This window comes from Thalassophryne amazonica, chromosome 11 (genome assembly GCF_902500255.1).
Source record: "Thalassophryne amazonica chromosome 11, fThaAma1.1, whole genome shotgun sequence".
Lineage (NCBI taxonomy): Eukaryota > Metazoa > Chordata > Actinopteri > Batrachoidiformes > Batrachoididae > Thalassophryne > Thalassophryne amazonica.
Genome location: NC_047113.1, coordinates 52,954,092 through 52,974,605, shown reverse-complemented (window position 1 = coordinate 52,974,605; position 20,514 = coordinate 52,954,092). Strand labels below are relative to the sequence as shown.

At 38.6% G+C, this 20,514-nt stretch overlaps 1 protein-coding gene across 2 annotated transcripts in view; it reads right to left on the bottom strand.

Annotated features, from left to right (window-relative positions):
• Positions 1-20,514, bottom strand: part of arhgef6 (Rac/Cdc42 guanine nucleotide exchange factor (GEF) 6) — a 128,610-nt gene that overhangs the window by 76,414 nt on the left and 31,682 nt on the right. For both annotated transcript variants that reach the window (XM_034181684.1, XM_034181683.1), the window contains exon 4: positions 1,991-2,112. In XM_034181684.1, the coding sequence (XP_034037575.1) occupies positions 1,991-2,112 (122 nt within the window). The remainder of the gene's footprint in view (positions 1-1,990; positions 2,113-20,514) is intronic.

The window sequence follows — 20,514 nt, the reverse complement described above, 5'->3', positions numbered from 1 at the left end:
TGGACTGTCACATCCCACTATCCCCAGCTGTATGTTTACTAGGCGATATATCAAATATGAATCTACGCAATAATGAATATTATAAACTACTTCTTGTAGCCCTAGCTGTCGCCAAAAAGACTATTCTTATGAACTGGAAAACAAAGGGAAACATAAACATTGCACACTGGAAAAATGTACTATTAGACTATATATCTCTGGACATTAAGGAATTAGACACACACTTCATCTGGTTTGGACTAGCCAATTACCTTCGAAATTGATTTAGTAACTCTTGCTTGACCACCAACCATAACTCAATACCCTAGTTTCAGCTGTACATACACAATTGCATACACACTCATACATACCTAATTGATACACGCACACACATACACATTCAATACACACATACCAGTACAGACATATATACATAAACATGCATACATATTTAAAAAAAAACAAACAAAAAAAAACAACAGAAGTGTTTATTTGTCTCTAGCTTTTACATAACATATGAGAAAGAGATTTACACAGAAACACAGCAGAATTAGCAGGCAGAGACCAGCCAGTGACATCACAGTGCCTCTCTACTCTGATTCGCTGTCACCCACCCACCCCCTGCCCCCCACCAAATAAAGGAGATATGCATGATTCATAGAATAAAAATAGGAAACAGAATTTGACCTTTTGACCTCTTAAAATGGGTCAAGGTTAGCCATCTTTGAACATGTCCAAGGTCTGTGTCCCAAGAATCATCCCTGTGAATTTGAAGGCCCTGGCAGTAATAGGGCTGGACTTAAGCAGAGCACAGACAGAAGACAGATGAACGCAAAGCCTTTGCAGTACCGATGGCCATATTTTGATGGCTTCTGGTAAACATAAATAGCTAGATAGATGACAGATGGCACCGTGATGTGACTTTTTGCAGTACCTGGATAAAGACTCAAAAAGTAACAAATTTTTAAAAAACCTTCTGAGGGGGTTGGATCTAACCTGTAATATCAACCATAATGTTCTGGTGTCAATGCAAAAAATGGCTAGTGCATGTTTTTTTGTTTTTGTTTTTTAACTCAAATGATCTAAATAAATTAATACAAGTGATTTTCAAGTGATATAAGTGAAGTTTGGTCTTCTTGTGAAATAGATCTGGTTAACAGGGCAGAGTCAAACAATGTTAAATAATATAAACATTTATATTGCGTTCATTATTATATTACTTGAAAGCCCATTTTCCAGAACAATTTTTTTTTACAAGGAGGAAGCAGCAGTAGTAATACTGACATAGGTCCACGGTACCCGGGTTTTTGTTTTTTAATAAAAAGGTGTTTTGTCTGGAACAGGCACCATTACATTTTGAGACAAAGCCCTATAAATAGGCAAAGTCAAATAATTTGGATTTTTTTTTTTTTGTTATCCTGTCTTACTTTTTTCCTGCCCCCAGCTGTTTGGGGTCACCACAGTGAATCTGATACCAATCCACATTGGGATTTGGCACAGGTTTTATATAGGACACCCTTCCTGTCAGCTCCAGTTTGACATTGAGAAATACTGTATGCTTACAACTCCTGGTGTTCCCAAGCAGTCTGCCAGCCAGATACTGATCAGGACCTCGTCTGCTTCACCTCTGGATCTTATGGGATCAGATATGCTTAGAGCAGTTTAACCTTACATTCTAACATTTTAACACTGTGAAACAGGTCGTCTTACTGGAACCCATTTCTGCAAAATGTGAAAGATATGAGTTTTACAAACACAAAAACAAAACCTCTACTTGTGTATTTTTCATACAGATTTGCCAACATCTTAAGAAGAATGTATATGAAGAGGAGCAGATAAACCATATCATGGTTTATTTTAGTGTTCTGCCACTGTACAAAAGAATGCACCTGACAGTTTGGTGTTACAGAAGTCTGACCTGGGCAGTGCAACTCCTAAGCATGTCAAGAATTCCGGTGGAATACTGTGGAAAATGTTTAATAAAAAAAAAAAAAAATGACAGAGATCTTACCACTGATTTGGACCGTCTCCGCAGAGAGCCTTTGGATTTGGCTGAGGAGTGTGTGTGAGTGGAACTGGACTGTCTAGGACTGGTTGCACTGGACTGCAGACAAGACCTCTCAGTACCACAGTCTGTGGAAACACACAGAGGGATTAATGTGCATATGTGAAAATCAGGCCAGTTTCAGGGATGGTTGAGCTTTTTCCTCAGGTGAACAACACAACCTACAGTGACAGCAGATATTCACACTTTGGGGCTTGATGACAGCACAGTTCAATGCTCTGCACAGCATGTTAACAACCTCTCGCATGGGCTATAAATTAATAATACTTCACACAATCACATGATTTAAACAAAAGTGGCATATCGCTATTAAAATTCAGCTTTTACATAACAGCACTGCATCTAATTACTTACTATTCATCTACACTCCTTGTAGTAGTATAAGATGTATTCAGTGTCATGGAAATGTTCACATATTCATCCCCTGACTTGTCTGTAGTAAAGTGGCTGTAAAAGTGATGATTTGTATGAAAAATACTCCATATATTTACTCTGGCCCAACACTTAGGGGCTATTAAAATGGGGGGACTATATCTAAAAATTGCTGCAAATCCTCAATTCTTCATACAATATTTTGTAACACCCCTTAATTAAAGCTGAAATTGTACAATATAACCACATATTGTGTCACTGGAGGTGATGGTGTAGTGGTTAAGTTGTTGGGCTTGAGTCCAGAAGATCATGGGTTCAAATCCCCGCCTGACTGGAAGATCACTAAGGGCCCCTTGGGCAAGGCCTTTAATTCCCTATTGCTCCTGGTGTGTAGTGAGCGCCTTGTATGACAGCACCCTGACATCGGGGTGAATGTGAAGCATAATTGTAAAGCGCTATATAAACGCAGTCCATTTACCACACACACACACACACACACATATATATATATATATATATATATATACATATACACACACACATATACAGTAGTGTTCAGAATAATAGTAGTGCTATGTGACTAAAAAGATTAATCCAGGTTTTAAGTATATTTCTTATTGTTACATGGGAAACAAGGTACCAATAGATTCAGTAGATTCTCACAAATCCAACAAGACCAAGCATTCATGCTATGCACACTCTTAAGGCTATGAAATTGGGCTATTAGTAAAAAAGTAGACAAGGGGTGTTCACAATAATAGTAGTGTGGCATTCAGTCAGTGAGTTTGTCAATTCTGTGGAACAAACAGGTGTGAATCAGGTGTCCCCTATTTAAGGATGAAGCCAGAACCTGTTGAACATGCTTTTCTCTTTGAAAGCCTGAGGAAAATGGGACGTTCAAGACATTGTTCAGAAGAACAGCGTAATTTGATTAAAAAGTTGATTGGAGAGGGGAAAACGTATACACAGGTGCAAAAAATTATAGGTTATTCATCTACAAGGATCTCAAATGCTTTAAAATGGAAAAAAAAAACAAACAAACAAGAAAACGGAACGAAAACGTGGAAGAAAACGGAAAACAAACATCAAAATGGATAGAAGAATAACCAGAATGGCAAAGGCTCACCCACTGATCAGCTCCAGGATGATCCAAGACAGTCTGGAGTTACCTGTAAGCGCTGTGACAGTTAGAAGACGCCTGTGTGACGCTAATTTATTTGCAAGAATCCCCTACAAAGTCCCTCTGTTAAATAAAAGATGTGCAGAAGAGGTTAGAATTTGCCAAAGAACACATCAACTGGCTTAAAGAGAAATGGAGGAATATTTTGTGGACTGATGAGAGTAAAATTGTTCTTTTTGGGTCCAAGGGCCACAGACAGTTTGTGAGACGACCCCCAAACTCTGAATTCAAGCCACAGTTCACAGTGAAGACAGTGAAGCATGGTGGTGCAAGCATCATGATATGGGCATGTTTCTCCTACTATGGTGTTGGGCCTACATATCGCATACCAGGTATCATGGATCAGTTTGGATATGTTAAAATACTTGAAGAGGTCATGTTGCCTTCTGCTGAAGAGGCCATGCCCTTGAAATGGGTGTTTCAACAAGACAATGACCCCAAGCACACTAGTAAACAAGCACATTCTTGGTTCCAAACCAACAAAATTAATGCCTTGCAGATGTGAAGAAATCAAGAAAAACTGTGGTTATACAACTAACTACTAGTTTAGTGATTCACAGGATTGCTAAAAAAAAAAAAAAAAAAAAAAAAAAAAAAACAGTTTGAACATAATAGTTTTGATTTTGTAGCGTCAACAGCAGATGCTACTATTATTGTGAACACCGCCTTTTCTACTTTTTTTTTTTTTTTAATAGCCCAATTTCATAGCCTTAAGAGTGTGCATATCATGAATGCTTGGTCTTGTTGGATTTGTGAGAATCTACTGGTACCTTGTTTCCCATGTAACAATAAGAAATATACTCAAAACCTGGATTAATCTTTGTAGTCACATAGCACTACTATTATTCTGAACACACACATATATACACACACATATACACATATATGGATGGATGGATAGCTTTATTATCATTGTCATTACAACAACGATATATATATATATATATATATATATATATATATATATATATATATATATATAGACACCAAAGCAGTTATCACTGTAATGTTGCCGTGCCTTCTCACAACACTTCAAAAACATTTTGGTATTGAGGATACAAACGAAGTGATTCAGGCATACTTTGTCTCACTCCTGCTACAAACATACCTTAAGGTATGTAACAGTATGAGGTTTTCATGGTGCTGTATATTTTGCTTCAAAATTCTCTACATATTCCCTACTGAGGACAGGTCAGGACTGCAAGCAGACCAGTCCAGTATCCATATCCAGTTCTTCTGCTGCCATGCCTTTGTAATGTGTGCAGAATGTGGTTTTGCATCGACTTGTTGAACAAGAGTCAACATATCCCCCCGGTCACCACAAATCAGTAACACAAAGTGTCGGGGATCACCCAAGTACACCCTTATGCTAAATATGAATGAAATAGGTCAACTGGTTTCTGAGAAATCACGTTAACACGGGTGGCAATGACGAGATCTTAAATATGCTGCTGTGACCTTAAAACTGATGCCAAGATCACTGTAATTGACTGGTGCCAGGGATCACCCAAGTGCACCCTTCTACTAAGTATAAATGAAATTGGTCAACTAGTTCTTGAGATAGACATGCTGATATCCCCCCCCCCCCGCATTTCACAATGGGGGGGATAAAAATGCATGGACATCCCTGGAAAAGATGTCCTTTGAAGGCAGAATCTGTTGCCCTAAAATCTCAATGTACTTTTTGGCATTGATGCTGCCATCACTGGCTTTTGGCTTTGTGACTAATAACTGTCTGGTCCTTTACGTTTTTGGTCAGGAGCACAAAGCATCCATTTCTTCCAAAAAAAGAACTGGAATACTGATTCACCTGACCACAGTACATGTTTCTACTGTGTGATTATCAAACCCAGAAGTCCTAAGACTTCAGACATGTCAATGCCGCTTCTGGACAAGGTTAGCATGAGTAAAGATTTAAGTGGCATTTGTGAATGTAACTCTGTACTGTAGCGCTTCACAAAGGTTTCCCAAAGTAATTTCTCTCTCGTGTGGTTATATCAGCTATGGCTGAATGAAGGTGCTTGATGGAGCGCTTCAATTTAAGTCTGTGCCTATGCCCTTTATGCACTGAAATTCCTCTGGATTTCTTGACTCATAATATACACTATAGAGTGAGAAAAATGTGAATCCTTTCCAATACTTCTTTGAAAGACATTGTTTTTAAACATTTTAATAATTTAGTCACAAATTCATTGACAAATTGGAGATCCTCTGCCCATATTTACTCCTCAAAGACTCACAGACTTACAATCACCTGTTGACACTTGTTTGAAATAACATCAATTATTTTATTTTTACCTCATTACTAGCCCTAAAATGCCCCAGTCTCAACTTTTTTGAATGTGTTGCAGGCCTGAAATGCAAGAATGGGTGTATATTAAAATGAAATCAAGTTGGCCACCCAAAACGTGAAATACCTTGAGCTCATTCAGTCTGCAATGAAATAACAGTGCAGGTAAATAAGAATCACAACTTCTTATTTTTTTAAATTTGCATTTCCACATCATTACAACCTTTTCTGATTAGGGGTTGTGCATTACTGTCATCATCCCCCTCTGCAGTGTGATTACTGAGCAATTGCAGCTAAATGACACCGATTTCAGGAAAATAGTCACCCTGCAGCATGACTGCACCGGGAAGCATCAGAAAACCTCTTCATGAAGACTCCCGATAAATACAGATCCTCCTCCTTCTGCTGTCAAATCACAGGAGTGAATCAGAGCAGAACAAATAAAGATGCACCATGAGTCTCAATAAGATCCAAGTCAGAGTTGAGCCATAAAGCTGACAAAAATCTTGACTCTGCTTTGACAAACAGTGGAATATGCTAAAGACAAATTTTATACTGTTTTATCACCAGGTCATTATCAATCTGTATGTGTGTATCCTGTGTGTCTGATCAAAAAAGGAGCAGAGGCTTGAAGTGACCTTTTCTAGACGTCAACACATAGGGGTTTGTTCACACTGAGCTTTAACTGATACGAGTAGATGATACACAGTGGACACAGTAGGCAGCAGAACAACCTACTTAAGCTGCCAGTAGGGCTCAGATTCCACACGCCACTCCCGGCAGACACAGAGAAGCCAAACAGGCCCTTCTGTCAGTTAAGCTCAGCGGTTACCGCTGGTATTTTTGCATGCATGCAGTGATCAAATCCCCAACAAACAATTGCTGTGCGGTGAGAGCAAAGCAAAGCCTGTCTGGTGATCACAAAGATAAAAAAAAAAAAAAAAAAAAACGCAGCTGCCTCTTACGCATGATCACATCAACTAACTCATGACTAATCAAGTTCACTTCTGAAGACAAGCTTCTGGGCACAACTCAGTTTGGAATAGATTCACATTAAGAAAAAAAAAAAAAAAAAAAAAAGCAGAACCCTGCACTGAAAGAAGATTCTTCATGTCATTCTTCTGCAAACATGCTGCACTTCATTAAAGTACGCACAATATCACGCTTTAATCAATTCCAAGCACAGACAGAACCAAAAGCATTCCCATCTACACAGTCATCCTTCCGTAATTTAAAAGTATGAATGAGGCTACACTGTTGACATAAAAAATAGCCTGGAATGTTACGTAACTATTAGAGAGCAGTCAGGGAAATGCAGAGGCAGCAGGTTGGTGCCACAAGCTGACAGACTAATTCTAACGCTGATGATTCCCTCTGTGGCAGCCGTGAGCAAATGAGCGATGACGCAAAGCAGTTACATGCAAACTGTGCCGCCGTGGCCATACTGTGAACCAACTGAAGCTTTGCCGCTATTCTTAAAACGCATGTGAGTGGGGGCAATATGTGCACGTGAAAGGCAAACGCTAATTCAGTCCAAACTGTCATCTTAATTAGAATGCACTAAACACATCAAATGACCAAAACACGACGTGGTAGGGTGTATCGAGCTTTAGATGTACGTGAGTAATAAGGAAACCAGTGGGACACAAACACACACTGTCACACCAGCTGCTCATGGGCAAAACACCCGACCATGGATTAAAAGGGCTTTAGGAAGGAGGCAAGAGATAAGATACAGATCAACGACAAAATCAAATACTTACAATATGACAATTTAAAGTGTAGGATTGATATGGTTCAAATTCAACTGCTTGTAGGTGAGATGGGTAAAGGGTGGTTCCATTTATATTCAGCATATATTTATTGTAGACCTAATCCAAGTATGTTGTGACATCATCTTGTTTTTAAGCAGACATTAGAAAATATATAAATACAAGGTCTGTTAGAAAAGTATTCGACGTTTTTATTTTTTGCAAAAATCTGATGGATTTGAATCACGTGTGCTTGCATGAGCCAACCTTGCACCTTTGTGAATTTTTTCACGCCTGTCGATTGCTTCATTTGCTGGTAAGCAGCCTTTGTGTGAGGATGGGTGTGGTCTCTCGTCGGATTTTCATTGCAAGGAAAATGGCAGAACGACTGGAGCAGCGCGACTACATCAAATTTTGCCAGAAACTGGGTGACAGCCAGGTGGAAACCATTCGGAAGATTCAGACGGCTTTCGGTGACGATCCTCTGGGCATCACACAGATTAAGGAGTGGTACAACCGGTTTAAAGACGTCCGCACAACGGTGGAGAGCGAGCCACGCTCGGGTCAGCCATCAACATGCTGAAATGACCAGATCATTTCCAAAGTGAACCCTGTGGTGATGCGGGACCGTCGTGTGACTATCCAAGAAATTGTGGAAGAGATGGACATCAGCACTTTTTTGGCACATTCCACTGTGACAGAAGATTTGGCCACGAAAAGAGTGGCTGTGAAATTCATGCCGAAGCTGCTGATGGCAGAGCAAAAGCACCTTTGTGTTGAAGTCTCACAGGACATGCTGTGACATTGCCACCTCTTCCACAATTACTCGGATAGTCACACGACTGAAAAGCCACCGAAAGCCGTCTGAATCTTCCAAATGGTGGAAGAGGTGGGCATCGTTTTTCGGAGTCCAGCATGTCCTGTGAGACTTCAACACGGAGTTGCTTTTGCTCCGTCAGCAGCTTCGTGCCGAAGCCTTCGGCATGAATTTCGCCACCACTCTTTTCATGGCCAAATCTTCTGTCACAATGGAATGTGCAGAAAAAGTGCTGATGTCCACCTATTCCGCAATTTCTCGCTTAGTCACACGACGGGCCCGCATCACCACAGCGTTCACTTTGGAAATGATCCGGTCGTTTCAGCATGTTGATGGCCGACCGGAGTGTGGCTCGCTCTCCACCGTTGTGCGGACATCTTTAAATCGGTTGTAGCGCTCCTTAATCTGTGTGATGCCCAAAGCATCGTCAGTGAAAGCCATCTGAATCTTCCGAATGGTATCCACCTGGCTGTTGCCCAGTTTCTGCTAAAATTTGATGCAGTCGCGCTGCTCCAGTTGTTCCGCCACTTTCCTTGCAATGAAAATCCGACGAGAGACTACACCCATCCTCACACAAAAGCTGCTTACCAGCAAATGACGCAATCGACAGGCGTGAAAAAATTCACGCATGTGCACGAAGGTTCAAGGTTGGTTCATGCAAGCACACGTGATACAAATCCATCAGAAACTTCTTTTACCACTTTTTATGCAGTAAAGTCTGTGGTTGTGAAAGATATAGTGATAGGCAAGACTTCATGTCAAAGTGTTTATTTACTTACTGTGCTCTCGATGTGTATCATTTTCTAAATGTACTTATACAGTCTCTAGAAGTATATTATTCAAGTTTTTCCCTTGCTCTAGTGTGACAGGAAGCAAACCAATAAAGCAAATATTGTAATTACAACACCTGTAGGTTCCCATTTCCTAAGAATCACAATACATATCGAATCGACATGCAAATATCGTGATAAAACTGTATCAGGAAATAAATACATTGTTTCATCCCTAATGTAAACTATGACGTATTAAAAAAGATGTAGCTTCAAACAAGCAATCATTATTTGATTGTATTGTATTTCTACCTCATTTTCTTATGTCTTGTACTGTTACAAGTATTATTATTGTTTATCCTTGCACACGCTGTTTGATGAACATTTTCCTCTACTTGCACCCATCTTGTGCGTTTAAGAGCCGACGTAACGTGAATTTCTCCTCTGTGAGATCAATAAAGTTTATCTTATCTTATTCATGATGTAAAGCAGTGGCTGACTGAAAATTTCCTTTACCTGAATGATGATAAAACCATTGTGTTTGGACATTCTTGCATGCCAAATGTTGTACCCTCAAAACTTTGGTGTTATGGCTAATTATTTAAAACCAGCTATCACGAATTTGGGAGTGATATTTGATAGCTGTTTGAGGTTCGATCAACAAACTGTTGTCAAAGCATTTTTATGTGCCTCTTCAATTGTATTGTATGGTTGTTTTATTTTAGTGAACTCTCTGTGCTTGATTTTACTGTGAGGCACATTGGACACTGGCTGGCTGTTGTAAAGGGCTATAGAAATAAATGTTAATTAATTGATTGTTTGAAGGTTTCCACCTTTGTAAAGAAAAGGGAGATGTAAATGTGTAAAGTACTATGACGTCTTAATAAGCCTTTATTTTTAAAAGATCCATCAAACAGATGATTGCATGGCATGAAGAATTTTCATTATTTGAGATTGAGATTTCTATATATTGTCAATATTATTATCAAATATTAATGTCTTTATATTTACTTTGATGCCCTTATCTTGATGCTGCCTTTCATTTTGTTTTGATTCTGTTCTGTTTTCCATATATATATATATATATATATATATATATATATATATATATATATATATATATATATATATATATATATGTGTGTGTGTGTGTGTGTGTGTGTGCATATGTAAAAGTTCATGTACCACTATTCTTCTAAATAATCACTCATTGTTAAAACAGTAGTAAAAACTAAACTGTTGAGTAATCATTACAACTGTTCCATGAGAAAACAACACTTGTTATTTTGCTGAATGCTGAACACAGAGAAAAGTAACATTTGTTGGTGAAAGAATTCGCAGATTGTTTTGCTAAGAGCTATGTTTTTGTCGAGCACAGATTAATATTTTGAGAATAAAGTCAAAAACAAACTGAAGCAGGGACAAGACAATCTTAAGAGCGTCTTTTATAATAAAAATGAAATTGATAACGAGACACCGGGAGGGAGCCAGAGGCCCCCTCCGCAGAATACAGGCACAGCCCTTTACCCAGCCGCAGATAATGCTGAAGCTACAGCAAGTGCGCCTCCTCCACCTCCCTACACTCACCAGACCACAGACGATGACCAAAGACCCAGCATCACCTGAACACTTAAAAATGTGGTGAGAAACAGTTAACTTCTTGGGAAAATTCCAGTTAAACTCCACAACAAAGTATTTCATACCATAAAAGAGAACACCAGTGATTTTACAAAAAAGCAAGAGAGATGTGGAGTGAAAAAGTGTATTTTGTAGGAAAGGGCAAAGGTTGGCGCCGCAGAGCGGCCAGAGGCAAAGCCCGTAGGCATGAGATAAAGAGGAAATTGACATGTTGGAAGTGTGGGAAGAATGGACACTGTGCGCGTGAATGTACACACTCGTAAAGATAAGGAGTTCTCCGTTTTCAACATGAATTTTGTTTATGTACATATAAGGTTGCAGTTCTTTCTTTTCTAGAAGATTATACTTGTTATAAATTTTTCCTTACTTTTATTCTGCTGTCGCTATATAGACCGATTGTGTGTAATTATTGTGAATTGTTTTAGATAAAACTGTCAAGGTCACAGTTGCTGGCTCCTCAAACATTTTAAAGTGTGGAGTTAAGATACTGAGAAATAAGTGCACATTAATCAATTTTGTACGTGTATATGAGTGTGAGTTGGTGTCCAGGGTAAAAGAGAGAGTATTTTGAGGGAGAATTCTAAAATAGATCTGTTGATGAAATAAAACTTTTCAGCTGATCCTCAAACAAACCAGTCCTGCCCCGCAGCCTTTTCAAGTGGGCAGCTGTCTAAAGTCATGGACCATGTCCCGTTTCTACGGCTGGGATGGTTGGACTGGTTAATAATCATTTTGTGACATTTGGATTTCAGGCATATGCAAAACATTACTGCAGAGCATGTTTAATTTATGCAAAGCATAACCCGCAGGGGAATGAGAGGCTAATACGAGGAGAATTTCCAACACCTCAATACCCGTTACAAATAATCCATATGGATTTTATTGAATTGAACCAATGTGAAGGGAAAAAATATTGCCTAGTATTGATTGATGCATATAGCGAATGGGTAGAGGTAGGGCTGAAACGATTAGTCGAGTAATTCGAATAATTCGATTACAAAAAAATGTTTGAGGCAAATTCTGTGCCTCGAAGCTTCGTTCAACGTTGTAGTACATATGCCAGGCCTGTGTGTGGCGCTGTAATGCCGCCAGAAAAACAAACAGAAGAAGAAGTAGAGCAAGCGCTAATCAAATTAGCACAAAAGCTACAGCTTTCCAACGTGACAAACAGAGTGAAATAAAGCCTTTTAGGAAAAAGACGGGCCACGCTGATCATCTGAAATAGCTTACTGTGCATTTAAAACAAAGCAGTGTGTTTTTTTTTTAAAGTTTCGTCCGCTGGCCGGTCTACGCGCGGCGGACGGCTGCTGTCTCTCTCTGCCCGGTGTGAGCATCTTAGCACTGCCCTCACACAGCTCCGTCCCGGCCACAGTCTCTGGAAGAAGTCCGCAGTTTCTAATGTGTGACTCGCAATGAGTTTCGCTTTTTAATTTTCGCTTTTTTTGGGCAACACACAATGCTTCACAAACACGGGAACTCAAATAAAATAATAATAATACATAAACCAGTGACTGCGAGGCTGCATGTTCAACCTCCAGCAGAAAATGAAATGCATTGGCTGAATCGCAGAGGGAGTGTTAAAAAGAAATTCATGCAGGGACCCAGTCCACTACCTTAATAAATGAATAAAAATGGTTACATTTTACAAGTTGGGGAAAACAAAAAACAGAAAGCCACATCCCATCACCATGTCAGCAAAATGTCAAGACTATGACTGAGCTCCTGACACCAGGAAAGATCCAAAACTTGTAAAGATGTGAAAAAAAATAATAATAATAATTACCCAGAAAAACACAAAGGGATACACTAAATTTGACAGTCTCTATGGTGACACAGTGACACTGTGCCATGACTTAGGGAGAGCCCTGGACTGTTAATGTTTTAAAACGCAAAAGTACTTTTTATCCGATAACTCGATTAATCACCAGAATAATCGATAGAATACTCGATTACTACAATAATCGATAGCTGCGGCCCTAGGTAGAGGTGTTCCCTGTTAAACATGCAGATGCTTTAACAGTTGCAAAGATACTTTGTGGAGACATAATTCCAAGACATGGAATACCTGAAACAATGTACAGTGATAATGGTACACATTTTGTAAATAAAATCATCCAACGTTTAATAGAACATTTGAAAATAAATACAAAAACACATTGTGCTTATCATCCTCAAAGTGCAGGTTTAGTGGAAAGAACAAATAGGACAATTAAAAGTAAGCTCAGAAAACGTATAGAAGAAACAGGAAAAAATTGGGTTTATTGTTTGGATTTGGTGAAACTGTACATGCATATAACACCCAGCTCAGAGACTGGCCTTACGCCATTCGAAATTTTGTATGGCAGGTCCTATAGAATACCAGATTTACAGAAAATAGCTGGGCCTGATAGTGAGGATGAGGGATTAGTTGATTATATGAGACGTGTGTTATCCCATAAGAATGTCATACACGCTAACAAGATACCACTCTCCTATTTCTGTGTAGGACCCTGAGAATCAGATCCAGATTGGTGACTGGGTGCTGATAAAGACCATTAAGAGAAAGAACTGGTCATCTCCGAGGTGGGAAGGTCCATTCCAAGTGCTGTTAACCACCCCCACTGCAGTGAAAATTGCAGAGAGGTCATCTTGGGTGCATCTATCCCACTGCAAAAAACAAAGATACCTGAAAGATCCCGAACAAGACAAGGGGAGCGATGTGTAACAGTGTCGGCTGATGGCCTATAGGCCCAGCAACGGCTGGAAGTGCATCATAACAGAGACAAGAGAGTGACCAGGAGTGAACAAAGACAAAGACCAAAGGTTGAAGCAGATACCAGAGTCCTGAAGCAGACGAGTAACCAGCTGTGACCAAGGAGAGGCCTGTCAACTTAGACCAGGATCAGAAGCAGACGTACTACAAGCTTGAAATAAGAGCACTGAAGCTGACGTGACCAGACCAGAGAAAGAAGCAGACGAAACTGCATCTTTGAGAACAGGAGACAAGACAATCCTGTTCTAATCCTGTGCACCTGTGTTTAAAGAAAACGTCAAGAACAGGGCACAGGACAGAGTACATGACATATTATTTTAATTCCACTTACCAGCATGCCTTACACATACTGATGATAGTACAGATTTATGCATTACAGCTGAAGGGCAATAACATAAAAAAGTTCCAGAGTCCCTCAGTCCCTTGCTGAACTGAACTGAGACTGTGAACTGTCACCTTCAGCCCCTAAGCTGAGACAAACTGTACCTTTTGAACTGTCACCATAGAAAGAAGACATCTTTAAGATCAGAACTGTAGTTTCTCTCTGTCCCTTGAAAGACAAAAAAAAAAAAAAACAACAGGGACAGAGGGAGAGAAATATCAACAGGTTGTTCAAAACACTGTACTAACTATGGAGAGCTTTGCTGCCAGAGCGGGCTGCAAGCTACACAGCCTGATGATGATTTTGACAATTATTGCTGTGATTGTGGCATTTACTGTGTGGTGGTTAAAAAAATAAAATAAAATAAAATAAAAAAATGAACCATGTTACAATTCAGACCAGAAGAAAGTGATATTTATTTATTTAAATCTGGTGACAAGCATCTTTGAAAATAGTGATAGGATTATTTGTTGACATAAAAAAAAATAATAAAATTAATTAAGCAAGTACCTCTTAGAATTCAAGGATATTTTATGCAACAAGGAATATATAATTTAAGGGGTTTGTATCATTTTAAAAATTGCGGGCGCAAGGATAACCAGGAAATGCTTCCGTGTCTCTATTTGTGGCCAAAAAATTGGAATAAGCTACCTGAGAAACTCCAACGATGTCCAAATATCAATCAGTTTAAATATTTATACAAAGAAATGGTGTTCGACGGATGTGTATCTGATGGAAAACGTTGAATTGTGTTGTATGATGAATGTGCTTCTTACTATTGAATGTTCTGGGGTAACTAGTTTACTAAGTATTGTGATTTGTCCTCTTGCTTGATCAATGGCTCAATGGATGATTTCCACCACAGTTAATGGTTTATTACTGGCCCGTTACAATATTGTGTTATTGCTATTGCATGCTGAATCATGTCACCCCATCCAAACGGGGTAAAATGATGGTTAGGTACACTGTTTGTAAGTTTATTGACGTTTCTACATTGATGATGTTGAGAATGTAGACATTAAAATTCGATAAACAGGGGGGAATGATAGCGATTTCTATATATTGTCAATATTATTATCAAATATTAATGTCTTTATATTTACTTTGATGCCCTTATCTTGATGCTGCCTTTCATTTTGTTTTGATTCTGTTCCGTTTTCCATATTATATATATATATATATATATATATATATATATATATACACACATGTGCATATGTAAAAGTTCATGTACCACTATTCTTCTAAATAATCACTCATTGTTAAAACAGTAGTAAAAACTAAACTGTTGAGTAATCATTACAACTGTTCCATGAGAAAACAACACTTGTTCTTTTGCTGAATGCTGAACACAGAGAAAAGTAACATTTGTTGGTGAAAGAATTCGCAGATTGTTTTGCTAAGAGCTATGTTTTTGTCGAGCACAGATTAATATTTCGGCCTTGAGCAGAGAATAACACAGCCTATACATAAGTTCGAGGCTAGCGCTGTAATGTTTCAACTTGAACAATTACTATCTGTCTGAGCAAGACTGCAGGGCGCCTTCCAGGTGCGAAGTGATACAAAAAATGAATTGACTGAAGAAACACAGCTGTGCCTTGTATACTGTTCTGTAATATGTCTGTGTGTTAATAAATTCAGGAGCAAAGTGGGCGGGTCCTTCAGAGCTGACTGACGGACAGTGACGAGGGGTCACGCTGGCTCTCCCTGATCAGGAAATGAAATTAAGTCTCTGGCGTGATCATCCTTTGTGTTTAGTTAATTGAGTTGCTTTTTACAGATTTCAACTCTGACAGATAGACACTTTCATGGCTTTTGTCTAAAGGCTATATTAAATATATTCATCTTCACGTTGACCACAACAAGACGGGAAGGACTAGGCACTTGATAAGTTTCAGCAGGTTGTTACAATTTGTTGGCTTAGTTGCAAGAATGATACATACCTGTAAAGTATTTTTTGTAGGGAGGTAAACAAGATTTGTTTTGTTACCCACATTTTCAAAAACAGTTTTGGCATGATTCACCCCCTAAATAGGTGTGTGCAATTTGGGAAAAAAAAAATAAATTTTTTTTGTGACTTTGACAATAATGATATTTATTTATTTTATCTTTTTTGTTCAAAAAAGGCAACATCACAGTTATATTCTGCATTTACAATTACAGTTAATCCTTTTTCGGTTTTACACACTATAAAACAAGCAAATTGAGAACAGCAACAAACATGAACATTGTATCCGAACTAAGCACTCACAGTCACGGAACATTCATTAGAAAAGAGAAATAAAATGGCGATCAACGTGAGAAATTCCTGGATGAGTCATGAAAATTCTGCATGGGTAGGAGATATGAAGGTGATCCATTTGTTCCAAATTTCACAGAAATAGTCCTTTTGAATTCTCAGAGAGTATGTTAATTTTTCCATTCTATAAATTTCAAATATAGCTTGAAACCAGTTTTCTAACTTTGGAGGTGCCGGGTTCAATCAATTTCTCGTAATTGCTTTCTTACTGGCCGCTAAAAGTGACTGTAACAGTTTCACGTCTCTCCTCCTTTGTATTGTTGACAGAAGACCCAAGTACAAATGTTTAAAATCACCGGTCACTTGAGTTTTAAACACTGACGTTAACACCTTATGAACATCAACCCAATACTGCTTCAGTTTGGGGCAGTCCCAGAATATGTGGTTATGGTTTGCTTCTGTTGAGCCACATTGTCTCCAACACGCTGGGTTTGTATCTTTATATTTGCCCTGGTAGGGTGACCTAAAATATCTAATGACATTTTTCCAACAGTGTTCCCTCCACATCAGGGAGTTGGTGGAAGACCATTGGAAGCGGCATACTTTCTCCAAGTCTTCTGTAGTTATGTTTATTCCTGCTTCACGTTCCCATTTGTCCTTTATATGTAAAGTACTCCCATTTTTGGCCTGAAGCAACACATTATACAATCGAGAAATAGCTTTACTTACAGATGTAGTGTATGACAAGCTTAAAATTCTGAAAAAGTCCATTTCAACTGGTGTCAGGTTTATAACCCCACAATTCTTAATAAAATATGTGCGCATCTGGAGGAACCTGAAAAAATCTGACTTATACAGTGAGTGTTTAGATTTTAAACTCTGAAAACTTTGCAGTGTGTTCTTATGAGTGAATGAAAGAAATGTTGTTAATCCAATCTTTGTCCATGATAGAAGTCTTTTATCTGTTTTATTAGGTTGGAAATCTGTGTCATAGGCGCACCATTTAAATATTTTTAACATGTTGCTGACCACTTTCTGCCATATTTTTAGTGTGTGATAAATCCATAAATTCAACCCTGTAAGTTGATCTGTTAGGACCTTGTCTGCGACTGCAGTCTGCAGTGGGAAATTTGATGTTACAGTAGTGTTCAGAATAATAGTCGTGCTATGTGACTAAAAAGATGAATCCAGGTTTTGAGTATATTTCTTATTGTTACATGGGAAACAAGGTACCAGTAGATTCAGCAGATTCTCACAAATACAACAAGACCAAGCATTCATGATATGCACACTCTTAAGCAGTGATGTTGGTAATGCGTTACTCTAACAACTTTTTTTTGTAACGAGTAATCTAACGCGTTAATCTTTCCAAATGAGTAATCAGATTAAAGTTACTTCTCCAAGTCACTGTGCGTTACTATTATTTTTGCATTGTGGGTCGACAGCAGCATTAAACTTGGTCTGTGGGCAGGGGGTCGGGGTTCGACTGAACTGCCCACTTTAAGCGAGCTGTGAGCTTTTCATCAGCTACGACTCGTCCTCACCTCTTAAAGCGCGGTGAAAACAGCACACCTGCACTGAGCTTTACAAAGTCATTTTTATGCTTTATTTTTCTCCTTTATTTAGAATTCTGAGCTGAGCCGCTCCGTATCATCTCGTTAAAAACAGCTGATCCTCCGCGACGTGTCAACAACTAACCCTATTTTCCACTCAAATGCACCTAAACTCTCTTTCTGAGAACCACATGATGTGAAAACACAATAAAACTTTCTTACCTGTAAATCTGGTCATGTTTTCTGCATAAATAAATGTTATCCATTCTTTGTGCTCAAACGCCAAAGCAGGGGCGAATCCAGGTGGAATGGGGGCGTGGGGCAGGGATGTGCCCCCCTCCCCCACAACACCCCTAGATTAAAGGTCCAGTTTTGAAGCCGTTTTTTTACAACTACTAATACTACTTAAAATAATAATAATTTTGACAAGTAAAATGTTTATAGAGAATTTAAATGTTAGAAAAATGTTAGAATTTAATAGTTACATTTACAAACAATGTAGGTTAGAAATTGCAAGTTTTACTGTTATAGTGCTGTCAACAGTTAATATGACGTCAAGAAAGATTATTTTACTTTTTATAAAACAAGTATTTATTTTCATTGAAGTCAAGAAAGGGTGACTATAAAGTGAGTTTTGGCAAAACAGGTATCACTGTCATGTTGAGGTGGCAGAGGGTTGTTGTCGGCAGCTGGGGAAAGTAACTAAAAAAGTAACTAGTAATCTAACTTAGTTACTTTTACAATTGAGTAATCAGTAAAGTAACTAAGTTACTTTTTCAAGGAGTAATCAGTAATCAGTAATTGGATTACTTTTTCAAAGTAACTGTGGCAACACTGCTCTTAAGGCTATAAAAATGGGTTTATTAGTAAAAAAAAAAAAAAAAAGTAGAAAAGGGGGTGTTCACAATAATAGTAGTGTGTCATTCAGTCAGTGAGTTCGTCAATTTTGTGGAACAAACAGGTGTGAATCAGGTGTCCCCTATTTAAGGATGAAGCCAGCACCTGTTGAACATGCTTTTCTCTTTGAAAGCCTGAGGAAAATGGGACGTTCAAGACATTGTTCAGAAGAACAGCATAGTTTGATTAAAACGTTGATTAGAGAGGGGAAAACTTAAACGCAGGTGCAAAAAATTATAGGCTGTTCATCTACAATGATCTCCAATGCTTTAAAATAGACAAAACAAAACAAACAAACAAACAAAAAAAAAAAAAACAGACGCGTGGAAGAAAAGGGAAAACAGCCATCAAAATGGATAGAAGAATAATCAGAATGGCAAAGGCTCACCCATTGATCAGCTCCAGGATGATCAAAGACAGTCTGGAGTTACCTGTAAGTGCTGTGACAGTTAGAAGACGCCTGTGTGAAGCTAATTTATTTGCAAGAATCCCCCGCAAAGTCCCTCTGTTAAATAAAAGACGTGCAGAAGAGGTTACAATTTGCCAAAGAACACATCAACTGGCCTAAAGAGAAATGGAGGAATATTTTGTGGACTATTAAGTGTAAAATTGTTCTTTTTGGGTCCAAGGGCCACAGACAGTTTTTGAGACAACCCCCAAACTCTGAATTCAAGCCACAGTTCACAGTGAAGACAGTGAAGCATGGTGGTGCAAGCATCATGATATGGGCATGTTTCTCCTACTATGGTGTTGGGCCTATATATCGCATACCAGGTATCATGGATCAGTTTGGATATGTCAAAATACTTGAAGAGGTCATGTTGCCTTCTGCTGAAGAGGACATGCCCTTGAAATGGGTGTTTCAACAAGACAATGACCCCAAGCACACTAGTAAATGAGCAAAATCTTGGTTCCAAACCAACAAAATTAATGTTTTGGAGTGGGCTGCCCAATCCATGGACCTAAATCTAATTGAGAACTTGTAGGGGGACATCAAAAAAGCTGTTTCTGAAGCATTCTGGTGTGTCTAGTTCTGGGTTCAATCTAATATTAAAGTCTGCCCCGCAAATTGCTATGCCCTGGGAGTTCAGTATGAGGACAAAGATCCGTTTGTAAATCGGCCAATCACTTCCTGGGGGGATGTATACATTTATAATGGTAATTTCAATTCCCTCTATTCTCTCTGTTATCTTAATAAACCTGCCCTCATCATCTTGTAATTCTGAGATATGCTCATAATTTACTGCACTCGAAAATAGAATAGCCAGTCCTCTCCTATGTAAGTCCCTTCGGCTGCTCCCTTGTTTGCACTCTGGGTCGCCACAGAAAATCCAAGGTAGAGCTGCATGTTGAATTGGCACAGGTTTTACACCGGATGCCCTTCCTGACGCAACTCCACATTACATGGAGAAAAGTGGCAGGACCCAGAACCTTCTGAACTGAAACCAAGCGCATTAACCACTTGGCCAGTCCTCTCCTATGACTGTTTAAACGAGGAGGAAAATACATACTTAAAGTCCTTTCTCCTCAGTTTTTCCATGTTCAAGTTTTCTCAGATGAGTTTCTTGGAGGAGAGCGATCTAAGCCTTCTCATTTTTTTAACTTTGACAAAATTTTACTCATTATGGGATTTAAAACTCCATTAACATTAAAAGAAACAATTTCTATTATTATTTTTTATTTATGGGTATTTAAAATAACATTAATAATACCTTTCCCTCCTGTAAGTGCAATACAGAACAAAACAGAACTACTTGTACATCAAACATTAGGAATAACAATAGTAATAATAATAAAAAAATGAAATGCTCCTTTCCTTACTTCCAACC